At 37.9% G+C, this 17,400-nt stretch overlaps 1 protein-coding gene across 1 annotated transcript in view; it reads right to left on the bottom strand.

Annotated features, from left to right (window-relative positions):
- Positions 1 to 1,949: 1,949 nt before the first annotated feature.
- Positions 1,950 to 17,400, bottom strand: part of susd6 (sushi domain containing 6) — a 30,855-nt gene continuing 15,404 nt past the window's right edge. The window contains exons 3-7 of the mRNA XM_015388870.1: positions 5,853 to 6,047; positions 5,194 to 5,388; positions 4,727 to 4,865; positions 3,748 to 4,202; positions 1,950 to 3,516 (exon numbers count right to left, since the gene is read on the bottom strand). Coding sequence (XP_015244356.1) covers positions 3,491 to 3,516; positions 3,748 to 4,202; positions 4,727 to 4,865; positions 5,194 to 5,388; positions 5,853 to 6,047 — 1,010 coding nt within the window. The 3' untranslated portion in view covers positions 1,950 to 3,490. The remainder of the gene's footprint in view (positions 3,517 to 3,747; positions 4,203 to 4,726; positions 4,866 to 5,193; positions 5,389 to 5,852; positions 6,048 to 17,400) is intronic.

The raw sequence follows: 17,400 nt of genomic DNA, 5'->3' as shown, positions 1-17,400 counted from the left end.
GAATTAATTACAAACCTTTGTAAAATTATAGAGAAATCTAGGATTTCAACAACATTACAATACATTTATTAATTTTGTCTATCTAATGTAATTTCTAAAAAAAAAAAAAAAGACTGCAAAGAATGCCAACATCAAATGCAGACACATGCTTGTGTCAATTATTTTGACATGCCAAATAACACAGAGCATTTAGAAATATTTACTTTAAAAACCACAATAAAAACCTGGAAGGTCACTCAGTGACAAACGCTGTAATTGAAAGCTGTAACATATATTGAAATGTTTTTAAAACACTTTACTGTTGTAAGACAGTCTGATAAAAATTATGCTCAGAGTTGTCCTTAAGATATTCTAATTATATATAAGTAGAATTTTTATGGTGATAATTGAAAACCCTTTGATTGCCCATGTTAATTACAAATATCAACCACTCATATTGCAAATGCTCATCTGGTTTAGAGATGCGGATCAGGACCAAAGGCCGCCTTTCTCTGGTGATATTCAATAGTGACTGCAGGTAAAAAGGGGTGCCAGGTGTTTAGCTTTGCAGTGTTCATCAGAGTTGATCCTAGGTTTGAAAACTGAGCTCCACCGATTACTAGAATGGTTGGATTTTTTTTAAGGGGCACCTTTATTAGCTTAAAAAATTAATTCTGGTCTTTTAGATCATTTTGTATCAGAGTTGGTGACCTTTATAATAAACCATTTTGTTGCAGGTCTAGGTATTTATATAAAACAATCTTTCTTCCAGTATTTCCCTGTATGTAGCGTAAAAGTTCTTCACCATCAACCCTGAACAGCTTTCCTTTCCAAAAGCATGATGTTGATCTAATGACCATGTATCTGCTATTTTCCCCTCAGTAGCTGATTAATAACTTTAAATCAGATTTCTTAGGGCTTCTCTAATTTTTTTTTTGTCATATTTCCGAGGAGCTGGATAAAAAAGTATCCTGTGGACATTTTATCCCACTTGAGCTGATGATCTCTGCAGCTCCTACAGAGTTACCGTGCAGCTTCATTCAGTTTTGTAGTTGAAGTGAAATCACTGCCAATGTAAAATACTTTTAGAGATTATGTGTTCCCGGAACCTTTATCCAACTGGCTCAATGTATTTTAGCACAAACAATAATGATAGGACACCGAACAAAATCCACACCTTCCACATTTGAAAGAAAGCTTTAATTAGAAAGTTATATACAGACTGTAAAATTAAATTAAACTTTATACAAATATTAAATTACTATCTTCACACCCACTGCCATGTACAGAGAGAAAAGAACAAAGCTTAAAGCATGGAAATCAAGAATCCAGGTGGGACATTTGAACCTGTTATCTCTGGGGGAATAAACACCGTACAACAGTGCTTTTTAGAAACTTTTTTAACCCTCCAGTCGTCTTAAAAACATTAAGTCTTACGGCAAAAGAAGCCAAAAGGCAATGAAATATAGGTTCTTTTAGGCTCATTGTTATAATTATAATCTTTATCACAGTTGGTGGTAATCGGGGGGGTGGGGGGACAGACAGAGATATTCTTTTACTTTTGCCAACAGAAATAAAACACATTGATAAATAAAACTGTTTTATGCATAGAATAGAAAAAAATAGAGTAAGGCAATTGGAGAAAAAAAAAATCAAAAACTGTAAAGCAATCAATTTGGAGGCTTAAGATTATACATATTAAAAAGAAAAGAAAATGTAATCTAAGGCAACATTTTGTTTGCATGAATTATGAAGCCACAGACAGACAGCACCCCCCACCCCCCAAAAAAAGAAAACAAGAAAATATTTTAGATTTCATGTGAGTTTGTGTGTTTTCAAAGCTAAGAAAAAAAGTAATCATCAGCGTTGGCCTGAGCCATGCCGTTTCCAGGGTGACTGACTCAAGCAACAAGGCTTTTCAAGTGTCAATAAAAAACAGATGATGAATTCTAACAGAAGGACATGTTTTCTATCTTTTATTTGCACTTGGTGTTAGAGGACTGAGCTGATGTGATGGAGGGTATATTGCTGTCAAACTTTTTATTTCTTTCCTCTTTATTTTACTGCAACCAGTTGCAGTTTGTTTTCCACAATTTTACAACAGTGGAGAGTGTTTATTTCAGCAAGAAAACGGATGAGAGCCAGTTCCTTTAAGGATAGGGGCGATTTACAGCCATACAGGGGAGGGGGAAAGTTTTCTAGCTTTAGAGCGGATAAATAATACCCACATTGTGTTGAAAAAAAAAACAATGGTAGAAGTGAAGCTAGATCATCCATGTGACTTTTTTTTTTTTTAAGTGTTGGGAGGGATATTTTCCTATGATGAAAGACTGGGGCGTTGTCAGGCCGGTCTCGATCGGCCCACATACAAACCAGGAAAGGGGTGTATCAAGGCCTACCATATCAGGACTGTTCTCTCCTGTCTGGTTACATAAAACAAAACAAAACAAAACAAAAAAAAAGAAATACACGCGCTCAGATTCAGCAACTCAAAGCAAACAGTCACACACAAACAATAAATACAGAGAGGAGAAAATTAACTGATAAGAACGTTAAAGTTTAGATAACCCTTCAATTTCTTTGTTCAACAACAGGCCTCTCTCACTTCACCCCCCTTGTACAAAAACTGTAAGATGCGCAGCCGAGGCACCAATCGATCCCCCTCATGCGTCTAGATACGGCAGCAGCGGGACGGGAACAAATAGAGAAGCAGATCTTTTTGTAGCTGTGATATGGTGCTCGACGAAATGCAGCGCGCCGCTTTTAGCTTTTGTGACATGGTTGTCACTCCTGATAATCCGTTTGCCAGACGGCGATGATGAACTCACGGCAAGAGAAAGAGAGAGGAGGATTCATGCTTCGTTCAGTGTGCCGTGACAGCATTAAACTGAAAAACAACATGCAGCATTTGCAGAGGGCCACAAGGAAGTCAGGCATGACTCACGACTTCTGAAGTACAGCGGGAAGACGGTCTGAGCGCCAAAGCTTTAAGAGCCAAAATTCACCGCTTAAACTTTTTCCTTTTTTTTTTTTTAAAACATCAACAGAAATCCTGAACAGAGCTGATGAGCTTTTTTTGGGAAACAAAAAAAAAAAAAACTCTTATTCGTAGTGGGAATACAGATAACTACACTGGGCCAGAGGCAAGTCCATGGTAATATGTATGATAAACAATCCTGACTCAGTAATTACTTTTATTCACAGGATCTACAGAATTTACGTCAATATGTTTCCACTTAATGCATCTGGCCTTTCTTGGTTTCATCCAGAATGTGGGTCCATCATTGCTCTTCTTGCTGTAATCGTACTGGTTGTTGGCTTTGCTTGGAAATGCTAATAGCAGTAGGAGGATTGCTAGGAAATTGAGCACTGTTCCAGCCCTTTTCTCTGCTGGCTGCTGGGAGAACGGAGGAGAGTTTCGGGAAGTAAATAGATAGCCACAGTCAGTTCCAGACAGTAGCGACAGATAGGCAAAAGAGCTGCTGCTGCTGCTGATAGCGGGCCACAGGCTTCATGCTTCCTTCAACAGAGGGATATCTGCAGGGGAACAGAAGAGTCATTTCAGAACAGGATAACAGTTGATTCATCAGCTGGAATGCAGAACATCAAGCTTATTCGCCAGTCCTAAATGTATATAAGCATGTTTGAATTTAAAAGGTAATTCTGTTAAAAAAATATTCATACAGATTTTGATGTTTTATTAGATTTCAGTTTATAATGTTTCACTATTTAGTAAATAATAAGCACAGTTAGAAAACTTCCTCTTACCGTCAGCAAACTCATCTACAGATGCCACAGAAAGCAGGCTGTGCTGGTCGCTGCTCTCTGAGTCTCTACGAGGTTGGGGGCCTGCACAAGCACCAACAAGGGGCTCTCTGGCCCATGAAGATGAAGAGGAGGACGAGGGGGCCTGATGAACCAACACTGTCTCTGCGTGACGGTGGGAGGAGTAGGAGGATGATGATGTTGATGGCAAACAGAAGTCTAATTCTCTGTGCTGGCAGCTCCTGCTGGAGTTTTGGCCCCCTGTGGCTCCCTGAGGAAGCCCCTCGGAGAGTACTATGGGGACCCGGGACTCTGATGGAGCTACAGGTGGAGGTGGAGAAGGAGGAGCACCAGAGGGGCCACTGCTTCCATAAACAGCCTCTTCATAGGAGGGCAGCGACACCTGGACGCCCTCCACCATAATGGAGCTGCTCTGACCTGAGACGCCCTGCTCCCTCCTAAAGACCAAACAGACCAAGAGAATAAATCAGTGTGGTGAATGTGGATCAAAAACAAAACTCAGTTCTGGGTTACAGTCCGATGTGATGCAACATACAGCAAAATCAAAGCGATTAGTATTGCCTGTAGATCCCGTTAAAGCAGGCTGCAGAAAGCCCCCCCCTCCCCGGCCTATTACACAATCAACATGAGTGCCAGTGAGCATCAGATCAAATCATCCTGGCTTTTCAACCACAGAGCCCCAGCAGACACAGCTGTCAAATGTGATCACATGAACTATTTAAGTGTTTACATATTCATGGGTCAGGAATGTCAGACATGAAAGCTTGCAGAACAAGTCATACATGAGCTACAGGAGTCAATCAAAACTGAGATCAGCAGCAGAAAACAATTGGTCCTTCTAATGTTAAAACTAATAATTACTAACTATGCCCAGGATAAAAATCAGTCTCAGGTTCTCTAACTGTACAAAAAGGAATTTATCACCAAGGTATGAAGGAAAAGGGAATTTTGTTAATCTTACCTGCTGTGATGGAAGGACTTGAGTTTCGGCTGTACTAGAACAAACAGCACGACTAAGAGCAGGATGAGTAACACAGAGCTAGCTGTGGTCAAGACGATGGACAGAGCTGGCATCCCCAAAGGCAAGCTGGGCTCCTTGTCTGGATGAGCCATGAGAACAGATCAAGATAAAAACGGTAAACAGATTGTACCATTATCATGGAGTGCTAGACCGTTTTCATGTAAAACAGCCAAATTTCCAGCGATATCTTTATTTTTAACCAACATTTTTTAAAATATTTAAAACAATCCATGGCAAAATCTGTCAAGTCAAGACTTTAAACATATCACCTATTCAAATTGTAGAAAGTGACTGCACTTATTTATTTCACTTTTATATAGCGGGTATATTATATTATTTTTTTTCAAAAACAAACAAAAAAATATAAAACTAATGAAAATGAAAGGAGATTGGCTGAGCTAACAGACCTTGTGTGAGTCTGCAGCTGATCTGCATGTGACTGTCCCACTCGCCATCCAGGCAGGTGAGGTATTTGTAGTCTCCCTTCATCGTGTATCCCTCGTCACAAAAGTACTCGATGACGGTGTTATGGACGAGGTGGTGGCAGGGAGTCGGGTGACAGCGGTAGCCTCCGTTCTCTGGTTCAGGGGGTGGTGAACACACTGGAGAGAATGAAATGAAATAGACATGTGGTGGGTATTACTGTGCTCAGGAAGTCTGCTGGTGATTATTTCTACCTGTGGAGAGAAATCGAAGCTTAAAGTTGACCTAAAATGACACAGTGCTTCCTGCTAGCTCTCAAGGACACACCTCTCTGTCATTGTTATTGTAACGTTAAGTACCATGGTGTAGAGGAATTTCTATCTAGGTGCTCAAGCTCAATTTTAAAAGGCAAAACTTACCTGACAAACACATTAAGATGAGCTGTTCTGAGCTTTAATAGATTCTATAAATATATAAAAGAAGCATAATCCACCAAAAAGAACACTTCAAGTCAATAAAACGTATAATAATAACAAGGTGCAATAATAAGTATTAATGTTTGTGGGTTATTGATGAGAGGAATTATTTCTTTAAATATTAACATTAAATTATATTTCTCTTAACAATAAAGGTCGTTGCTCACCATAGTTTTTGATGCAGTTTGGAGGTGGACTGGACCAAGCTCCCTGGCTGGTGCAAAAGATGGTAGCCTGTCCATCTGGTGTGTATCCTGGATCACAGCCGTATGTAAGCTGGGAGCCAGGAGGATAGGAGGCCTGGTTGGACTCGGTCTGGTTCAGCAGGCTTCCATGCTGCACTCCGTGTGGAGGCGCACAACCTAAAGACACGGGACACAATGACATGAACATTTATCTGCTGCGTCTGGAGGGGAGAAGGATGGGCTTTGAGCCCCGTTCCTCTGGATTACATAAGCAACTCCCTGTTGCAGCCTGGAAGCCAATTTGACTTCATAATCCATATTAAATAATGCAAGATAAAAAAGTAATTACATGCTATGCAAGTAAACAGAGTTTTGCTTGCCTCAAGTCGGGGATGTGTATCTTAATTTTTAATTAATGCAGAGATTTTCATGTACCCGCCGAGTCGATAAACAAACTGTTTACCTTTGGAGCCCTTGTTCCATTTATAAGTTGTATAACCCTAAGTATTAACTTTTAGACATTGCATAAATAAATTTACACAGACTGTCAGTGTAACAATAACTGCTGCATTAATGTTCTGCTGTGGGCACATTATGCTATTTCATTAAGCAGATTTAAACCCCTGCCTGGTCAGCTGCCATAAGGTCAAACAAGCTTTTAAAAGAAAATTTTGTCAAGTTGACATACAGTGTTTATAATTAAAGCTCAGCATTACTTGAAACTCTGCAGCTTCTCATACCAGATGAAGAGGAAAATGGATCAAGATGAATAGTTAGATGGAGGAAGCCCTGCTACAGTGTTGAGGATTAAAAATATCATATAGATCCAATTCCTCTCGATCAGCTCGTGCTCATTAAACCCTCCCCTTTCCACACTAGTAACAGTTCTATCTGGCAGTAGGTCTGGATCCTTCTCCAAGTTCATTTACTTTTTGATAATGGCAGATTCAGATATCTTAAGATATCTAAGCCAGCCAAGAAGCACAGGATGAGGGAGAAGCCCGGAGTCAATCAGGTTTCTATCCACAGAATGGCAGCATGGTCATATCAGCTAGTAGAGCCTTTGTTTTGTTACAGTGAGAGAAAACCATCTAAATGTGTAATGTGTACCTTTGTAACCCCCCCCCAGCCTCTAAAGCTACCATCGGGCAAGAGGACACCATCTAAATCCATCACATCTGACACAACATTGAAGCACCTGTGTAAACCGAGATGTAAATGAACACCAAGTTCAGTGAAACTAAGAACCAGAAAGTAGTTGGAGTAAATCTAGCTTGGCGCCACCTGGTGGCAGAGAAGGTACAGCAGTACTTATACTGTTTCCTGAGTTTCCTATGTTTTCAGATGTGAAATTCAATACAAGAGGAATGGAGGGGATTCTGTAAAACATGTCCTGCGACTTTACCACCTTTTTATCTTATTAAAAAAAGTTCATATGTTATAGGCATAGAAAACCCAAAAGCCTGCGACCTAAACAATAAGCTCAAAGTTATGTTAAATATGTAAACAAATTATATATTTTTTTATTATTCTTGATTTTAGTGTATAAAAATTATATTAACCCTACTTTACTGAAAGCTACTTGACTGTCGCAAACAAAAAGAAACAGAGCAAAAATCCACCCTGTCCCAATTCAGTTTATATTTAGGGATCGAAAAGAGACCATTTCCCCAATGAAAACTCAGACATCCTCTAATCTCCAGAGAGAAACAACGCTTTAAGCTGGAACCAGAAGATTAAATGGAAACACTCAAATGTGCGAAGCTTTCTCTCCCTCTCAAACACACACATACGGGTAAATGGAAACAAAGTCAACACCCATAAATAAGGGCACGCCCAGGGCTGACAAGACCGACACCAGTGGATGTGTTACTGAGCTATGCTGTGGAAAGACTGGATGTGTTTACACAAGAATCTCCAAGATGAACAGAACATTTGGTTGCCAAAAAAACAACAACAAAGGCATCCTTTAAGATTTGATTGTTTTTATTCTTGTTAAATAAATGAATTGTGTTTTCTTTACTCATTAATATGCAAAATGTCTTTTCCCTTTAGAGATACATAAAAAAAAACAAAAAAAAACAATCATGTTCTTAAGTTCAATAACACTGTTCCAAACTGCTATAAGCTTGCTAATCTAAAATAATAATTGTACCTCCACTAACCCGTGCATTGGGGGTTATAAAAGCAAAGTAACCTTTTATAAACTCTTATTTCTACTTATTTGTTAAAAGTTAAAGAAACCCTTTTCCCCACCAGAACCTGGTTTGAAATAAATTTCCAGTGATGGATCAATGTCCGATATCATCCTAAAGACCCCTCACATGAGAAAACAGTACAAACACATATACAATAATGTTGGAACAGTTAAATTTGCAGAAAAAAAAATACATCTATTTGACTTAGACGCCCATCTGTGCTTAAGGATGCTATCTGACACCATGACCACAGCAGTTGTTCCCTGAAAGGCTTTAGGGAGACTAAAGGCTCTCCAAGGAGAGGACTGTGGTAAAGGTGAGGAATTGATTACCCCTGACTGAGAGGCAGGAGGAGGCAAAAAAGGCCTTAGGGGGCATTTAAGGGCAGCAGCTTTAACCCTTGTTTTTGTCCTTTCTGTTGACCTACAGTCAATAGAGCTGATCTAGACAGAGGAAAAGTAATTAAGGATGCTCAATATATCATGATCACACCACTTTGTGCAATATCCATACTGCAAAGGACCCTTTGGAGGGCAATAACTGTTGACTAATATATTACAAGTGTCATAAACATTAATATCATAAGCAGATGTAATATTTAGATAGGTGGATGGAGTCTCAAGGAGAACTTCAAGTCCTACTGCAAAGCAAAAACTAAGAGATATAAAGGCTGCATTAAGCAATGCGATACTAAACCTGCGCCTAAAAAAATAGACAATGGATTAGATGGAAATCAACTAGAGGAAAGGCTTACAGCACAATTGATTTGTCAATAAAAACACATTTATTAAAACATGCTGGTTTAAAATGATTTGCTTTAGAAAAAAAGGGAAAAACTAACCAGCAATTTAACCTCAAATATCATTACTAAAGCCTTTTCCACAGTAAACCAACCCAACTATATATATTTATATATTTTTCTCCTATGAATTTAAGGTCATCTGGACTGGTATAAGTCAAAGGAAAAATAAAAAAATACCAAGTTTATTCCTTAAAAAACATTGTTTTAAGATGTCTTTCTGCACAGCATTCCTGTTTTCGACAAATATTTTACAGCAACAAATTTAAATGAATAGCTTAAAAAGTATGACTTGGAGAGAAATACTGAGGTAGGCAGACAATTAGAGCTTAAAAATAAAAGCTGATCAGACAGAGTATGCCTTCAAAAGTGGCAAAAAAAATGAATTTTAAAGTAAAAGAAAAAGTTTTTCATGTTAAAAACATATTTAGTAATGTTTTTACATTGTAAACACTATGCAAACTGCATAACTAAACTGTTTTAGTAAGAATTAATCACCTCCTGTGATAGCACCCCTGGAGTGAGAATAGACAAAAAAAACAACAACAAAGGATCTAAATATAATCCAGCTAAAAATAAAACTGTCTCTCTCCCATCAAGGTACACAGAAAAACATTTTTTTTGCAAGAAGCTGAATCATAGGTCATCTATATAAAAAAAAAATATATATATATATATATTTCAAAATATATTATATGTGATGTTATTATGAAACTTAGAAATGTTTTTAATGGTGCAACTTCCTAGTTACACAATGAGGGAGATTGCTTATTGACCATGGAGTCATTTAAAAGAAGCAGAAAGATGCAGTCATAAAACATTCCTGTTGCACAACAAACAATCAGGATGGAAAAGTAATTATAATAAATTATAAAACCCTTAAAATGATGCTGACCTCTATCATTGCCTTTATGGGTGGTAAGAACAGAGATTTTCAGTAAAAAGAATGAACACAGTCCTGGTTCTTCAAAATGATCTAATAGTTACCATACAATCTGTGCTTCTCACTTTGCATTAGCCAAAAAGTTGATCTAAATGTTAAAAACTGAAGATGGAAAATTAATTTTGAATCAAAAATTTAATTTGCATGTAGTACACCATGCTCTGTGACTTTGAGGATGAGACTGAGTCACAGCTAAACACAAGCCGTTATCTTTAGTTAGCAGGAGAACTGATTTTTAAGGACTATTACCGGTAAAAACAATAATGACCAAAACAGAGTCTCTGTGAAAGCCAAAGAAAGACCAAAAATGAACAAGATGATACAAATCCCAGCTTTTAAGCTCCGACCTTTACTATAATGAAGCAAACAAAGTAGACATTTAAAAAGGTTAAACTATTAGAGTCCGTTTGAACACAAAAATGTAATCTGATTATGTTACTTAAAGATCAGGGAATAAGTTCACATTGAAGGGAGACTCTTGTCTGCACACCGCACCCATGAATCGGATTCCTAATCCCAACAGCTAGTCCCTTAAAGCTGTGCTGGAGGACACTCAACACATGGGTGGGGGCATCAAAATCCCCTTCCTAGCCCTAAGGTGCCGGACTGCCTGTGAATATCTCTCCTTTTCCCATCTGTCGCTAATGGCACACGTCTGTTAAGCGCAAGGGGAGGAGGGATGAGAGGAAAAAAAATAAATAAATCAGGGTGGGAGAAAGATGTGGGATTTAGCAATCACTGCCCAGGCAAATTAAATTTCTAATTGTTCTCCATTACAGGCTGGGAGCACATTACAGCAAATCAGATACAGATTACTTAACCAGCCAGCTGCTACGCTGCTTTATACAATAGGCTATAAAAAAGGGAGTGTTTTCCTTAATGTGTGGATGTGGAAGTGGGGGAATTTGTGTGTGAATGTACCACTAAGGGTGTGCGGATTGGGTCAAGTCAAAAATTGAAGACAGGATGATGATTATGATCTTTTCCTGATAATTGTTTTTTCCCCCCCGACACATTAAAGAGCCTCAACCCAATCCCTTTGTTGTTGTTTTTCTGATGATGCTCCAATCATTTTTGGGGCAAGGATGTTTTTGTTTTTCAATGCTCTCTTGTTTCTCCGGATAATCCATGGGATTTTTAAACCAAGCTGTTATTAGAGCCTAGTACAGTGAAGCAGAGCCAAGGGGAAGAGAGTGTGAGAAAAATAACAGCATTTACACTAATTTCTGCCACCAATAGATAAGCTCAGTTGTAAATATTAAGAGGATTAAAGCTGAGGTATGCATCAGTTTGGTTTTTTTGTTTAGAGAATTATAAAAGAAATCCCTTAATCAGTACAATTATTGTTTTTTTTCACATGTCTAAATAGTTTAATTAAATTCACAATTTATTGATTCCAAAGGGAAATGGAATGCTGCAATTCGTATAAAGGGGTTTCTTCAAGGTCTATAGACAGGAAGGATCTCTTTAAGCCTCTGACTTAAGATACAGTGTAAAGACAATAGTTGCAGGAATTAAGTACAGTGGCAAATATTTCATTACAATAAAGATTGTAGTGATAAAAGCTTTTAAAACAAAATTAAAGCTGAAAAGAAAATTAGTTTCTGAATTAAAAGGAATAGACCAAAGAGAAAGCATTGAAGCTGTTAGCAGGAAGGATCTGGAAAAAAAAAGGTTACCTTCATTGGCAGGATGTTAGGTGCTCTGTCCTACCAACAACAGGAGGCAAGACTTCAAGTGAAGTTAAGAAGCTTAAAAAACTAGAAGAAGATAAAACATTATAATCCTAAAAAATTCAGTTCTCTTCATCATTGCCATGCTGAATTAGGCAATGTTGGAAGTCTGTTCAAAATCTAATAGGGCAAGGGTCTCTTTTCTTAACAGAAAACATTCAAACCTATGTTTACGTTAGCAATGCTAACACCAGTAGAACACTAATGTTTATCCAAGTGTTAAATTCAAATGCAAAGATACAAAAGACAGCTTAAAAATTCAGATTAAATCTTAAATTATCCACATTTCGTATAAAAATATTCCCAAAATAATAGCTCTTCTGCACATACACCATCTCGTACCTCTATGAATAATAGTTGTTTATGACAAAGAAAAACCTTTTAACAATCTGGTATAGCTACATTAAATAGTGAAAAATCTTAAAGAAAATATAAATTGTAGCCTTTCCTTTTGTATATGTACTTTGAAAGAGCAAATTATTTTCAACTAATCTCGTAGAAAGAAAAATGTGACTACCTTTTAGGTGTCGCAAATAAAATGGAGGAGAAAAGAAAAAGTGAATTTAAACTTGTACAATAAAAGAGTAAAAATCTTTTTGGTTAATTTTAAAATGAGGTGCATCCGTTATCTGCATGCTATCCGTATCGGCTTTAAAACTAAAGACTTTTTACCATTTGTTCAAGATAATTCACAGATATATATGCAAGTAAATCTACCAACATGTTGCATGCATCCAACTGATGCATGAATCTGAAGAGATGCTGAGGTAAAAACGGTGGAGTTTATGTTTTTTTTTTAGTTATAGAAACAGCTACCTGAATTGTCAGGTGTTTTATTTGACAATTTGTAATAAATATAGAAATTATTCAAAAGACCCACGTAGAGTCGTTAATGTGATAAACGAGTCTGGGTTTCCCGTTCATGCATTTTTGAACCCGACTTCAACTCAAATATCTGAGAACAGCAAAGGCAGTCAAACATGTTTCAAAGCAATAAGAGGTGTAACATGAATCAACAGACTCACGCAGACTTGAAAGACAGAACAGCGTGTGATTGATACTTGCGGTGTCATATTCTTCTTGGAACTGCTTCCAAATTTCACATCTATGAAAAGAAAATCTGAAAACTAAACACTGCCGTCTCATTTTTTTTTTAGCTTGTAACGGCTCACGGAAAACATCAAGAAAAAAAAACGGTTGAAAGAAAAAGGCTGTTTAGTAAAAGGGAAGGGAACATGCTGCGAAGAAAAATGAGAACAATAACCACAGAAACGTAGGTGCTTAAACTATACATCTGTAGGGTGGAAATGATGCAAAACAAAGCAGAAACCTCAGAGCATGTCACTCTGCAAAAATGAGCTTTTGGTAGATGATTCAGGGAGCTGATAAAGAAAGATGTTTGAAAGAGGGAAGATTAAAAAAAGAAAGGTAACCTGTGGGAGGTCCTAGCTCTTATATTAATAAAACAAGCACCACAATTTAAAGCTAATTAAGACTGTCCAATAACTACTTAAGAAATCTGACTGTATTTCTTATGTAAATGATTTAATAAAACAAACGTAAACATCAAACACACCTAGGGACACATAGTGTTTACCTGCATTCTGTAAGGTAAGCTTGCTACATTATTAAACCAAACAAAGTCTCATATTAACAATTGAAAGGTAACCCTCTAGCAAACCAGAGTCAATCAGAGCAGCTGCACATCTCAAAGGAGCATTTATAGAAAACATCTATCCTGCAGCTGCAATACAAGCTTGCAAAACACAGGCAAAAAACCCAGAGATGGATGTCCCTAAATAAATGGAAATTCTCCCCTTCTCCATTCAGTCCACCCCTGCAGTGTCAATGCATTTACTGAGCCACGCGTGCTGCCCGTGCAGCCCATTGTCCTCGCTCAGCATGGATGGGGCACAGTGACAGATTTAAGCAGCGTGCCTCTGAAAAGGACAACAGACAACTTTGCATTTGAAGGGTTAAATATGCATGTGAGGCCAAAGCGGGTGAGGGCAGGAGGGACTACAGCCATTGTGTGACCCCCCAACAGGCAAACATGTACACACTCTCGACCCCGACACAACAGATGGGAGGATGCTCTGAGGTGGCGAACAGTGAGCGCCCCTGCTCTCTCTCCCATTACCATCTCCGTTGATGACAGCTGGGAGGCAGACATTCCTACTTCTCAGCTTTCAGGGGAAAACAAAAGAGTGTGTGGGACCCCTCCCACACACACACACGTGCATATATGCACAGCCTTAACTCATTCCCCTCACTAAAAAAACTCCCAAAGTAACAGTATCTTGATCATATTTCAGTCGCTTGAGCCTTCCAGACAGAAAAGGTACGAGAGCTTGAGTGATATTGTTGAATAGAAGAGAAGTAAAGCCAATTAAAAAGTAAAAAAATCTGACCAAGAACTAGTCTGAACAGATCATTTCAAAAAGAAGATAAATAGTTCTTTAAGATCAGCAGCAGATTTAAAACAATGCACTCCCTGTTATAGCCTTTTGTCCATCACCACCGTATGAAGTCCAACAGGACTCTTGGACCAACTGCTCGGATCAGTCTCCACAAGGGTGAACAAATGGTGACAAGCATCTCTGTGTATAACCTCTTAACACAAGCAGCCTGCTCTGCTGACAGAAAAGGCATGTGGTCAGCTGTGATGTCTTTTATGCAAATTTAAAGCTCTTAAAGTAATATAGTTAAAAGGAAAAACAAAACTGCAACCAAACCTCTGAAAATGAGAAAAATCTTGAATCTTTATCAAGTTATCCTTTAACTGCTGGAACAGATCCTGTGCTATGCCTTTGAAAAAACAAAGAAATTAAAAACCATAAATGTTAAAATAAGGTGGAAATATATGTCAACATTTGTCCTGATATTGTTTAGTCATTTCTGAGCCTGAAGGAACTTTTCCTCTGGGCTTGATTAACATTAATTACTCATCATCAACCTGCAGGCTTTCATTAAGATACAATGTTTGTATTGTATCACAAGTCCTACTAGCGTCATATGCCTCTTGGATTCCAATTTTTTGTGCGTTTCCTCTTTCTTTTTACTTATCCACTGGGAAATGTTGTCTTTCTTAGCTTCATTACTTTGATTAGTGGTTCCACTCATGGGCAACAATGTACCTCGAGTCAAGTTGTCCTTTTTTATGCAAATACTCAAAACTCTTAAAGCTTACAAACCAGTGAAAAACAAAGTATAAATCACAGAAATATAAGGGAGGACCATAAATTAATATGAATGCCTCTGGATGCAAGAAGAGTGAACTGTTAAGCAGGGAAAAGATAAAAACCAGTAAATGCATAGCATACTTTTTAAAACGGATTAATGCATAAAGTTGAATGAACTTCAGCCCTATAAAGCGGTACGATAATGAAAATTTTATGGTGTTACGCAATATGTACTGTGATAAGCAGAAAATTGGCCAAAAAGTAGTTTGAGAGGTAAATCAAATTTCTCTTTGGTAGAAGAAGAAGAAGATTTTTATGTGAACTGTAAAATAAATGCCTCTCCATTTCTAATCAGATCAACCACTGATAAAACAGATGAAAAAAAGGAATAATTAAACAATTCCCTAATTTTCTTTTAAGATTCAAAACTATCACTTCTAAAAAAACATGGGAAAGAGTCTCGCACAGCCAAACATCTCTGAAATCAGTCAGAGTAAGAAATGGCACATTTTCTACAAAACCATTTCACTACGGTACTTTTGTACCGTAGTGAAATGGGTACTTTTGTACCGTAGTGAAGTCCCTCTTCAAACAAAATATGTCTTAAATAATCCAACATGCAGCAATAGCATCAGCAAATAACAAGATAAAAAGGCACTAATATATACCTATTCCAAAAAAGTAAAAAACCTGGATGATTGAGAATCTTCACCAGCATAAAAAAAAAATACATTTACAATAAGGTGTCACAACCGGCACCAAAGTACAGTCCTGGTTTTCCTTTCAGCAATTGCTGCAGCTTTAAAATGCTGTAGGTTGCTGACATTTCTCAGTACACTGGTGCATGCATAAAAATGCTGACACAATAACCCAAATGGATACACGGCCAGCCTATACAAAGACCATCAGTGTTGCTGTGTGGTTCTGTTTACAGATGAGGCAATAAGGACAGAGGCCATCAGAGCAGAGAAAAGACAATTGGCCACAAATATATCAACACTATAATTTAAAGATCGTTTACTGCTTAAGGTACAGGATGAAGGGGTAATATGTTGTTTAGTGCCATTTAAAGGTAATGCATGTTACAACTGATGCTCTGAGGCTACATTTAAGAGAAAACTCCTAAAGTATGGCAGACTCATGAGCGGTCGTTGTTCATCTTTTTGCCTCTTAAAATCAGAAGAGGGAAAAAAATCCCTTCATCTGAAAAATGGAGGGTTAAAGTGAAACAGCTGTGTGCAGACTCCACCCAAGATAGACTGCACAAATGTAGCAGGATAGCACATGTACAGCCCAGCCCTTCCCTTAAGGAGAGGATCAGCAAGTTTGCCATACCAACTGCGTACTGTTGTCTGTTTCCAATATGCATTTATAGTTTAAGAAGTTTAAACAGTAAACACAGATTTGTTTTCTTAAAGCTTTGGAAAAAGTTAAAGATGAAGCAAAAGGAAAGCTGAAAAAACAAGAGGGACTCAGTGGGAAGCTGAAGACTGTTGCCAAATCTCCCCTCTACCCACAGGCAGGCAGGCATGCTGAGGCCTGAATGGATATCAACTTTGTGCTGCAGTAGAAAATAACTAAACAGATTATATACTTCGGTTTAATCGTGACAGCCATTATTCAGCAAATGGGAAGAGAGTTTTATTTTGTCACTATAGTCAAAGACCAACAGAGAAATTATATTATTGTAGAGATCCATCCATGGTGAGGTGAGGGAAAAAAAACAACTTTGAGCTAAAATGTGTCACAAGCTTCAGTCGTGGTTGATCAGGGTCTAGAACAGCTTGGATGTCTCACGAACAGGCAAAGTCAGCATGTGTGTAGGATGCCTGTTCCTCGTGTGCAAGGTGGGGAGCTTGTTTGAACAGGATGTTGGTGTTGACTAACCGTGTGACGACAAAAACAACCCACACTTTTAGAGAGACTGAAAAACAAACACACAATGATAAAGGGAGGAGGTAAAACAAGAGAGAACAGCTACAAAGACAGAAAAAAAAAACACAAAATATCTGAGAGAAAAAAGAAACTGAATATTTTAATTTAAAAAAATGCAAATCAAAAACAAAAAAAGATTCAAGCCAAAATCTAACCCAGGGAATAAACAAGAAGATTATGAGGTAAAATTAAAGAGGAGTCAGTTGGTCAGAAAAAAAAAAAAAAAAGATAAGTTAAAGCATCAAAAGACAAGAGAGGCTGGGGGATATATTTAGCAGCTCATTAGTTTGAGATGTCCTCTACTCAGCGGGCTAGTCCCTTCGATGAGGCCCTCTGGAAATCGTTAGGACTGCCTGCTGCTTTAGAAAACAACATTCATTCCCTAGAAAAAAAAAAACTATTTACAAACCATCTCTCTTTGATGCCTGACTATTGTTGCTTCAAAACAAACTGATCTCCAAACCTAAGTCATGTTTTTAATGAAAACAAAAGCCAGAATAACAATAGACCTAGCTAGAAGACTGGGCCTTAAATCAGAGCTGGGGATTTGAAGGAGAACTGGAACTCTAAGGCCCCGTCCACACGAAGTCAAAACGAACACGAAACGCTGATATTTTCCAAAACGTTTGCCGTAAAGACGGAGACGTAAAATAAATGTGAGCGTCCAAACGAATGCATGAAAACGCTGCAAAATGTATGCCAGGCCTGTAAGTGGCGCTGTGGTGCCAAAGCAAAAATAA

Source organism: Cyprinodon variegatus, unplaced genomic scaffold (assembly GCF_000732505.1).
Source record: "Cyprinodon variegatus isolate N-32 unplaced genomic scaffold, C_variegatus-1.0 Scaffold439, whole genome shotgun sequence".
NCBI lineage: Eukaryota > Metazoa > Chordata > Actinopteri > Cyprinodontiformes > Cyprinodontidae > Cyprinodon > Cyprinodon variegatus.
This window is presented reverse-complemented; position numbering and strand designations above follow the sequence as displayed.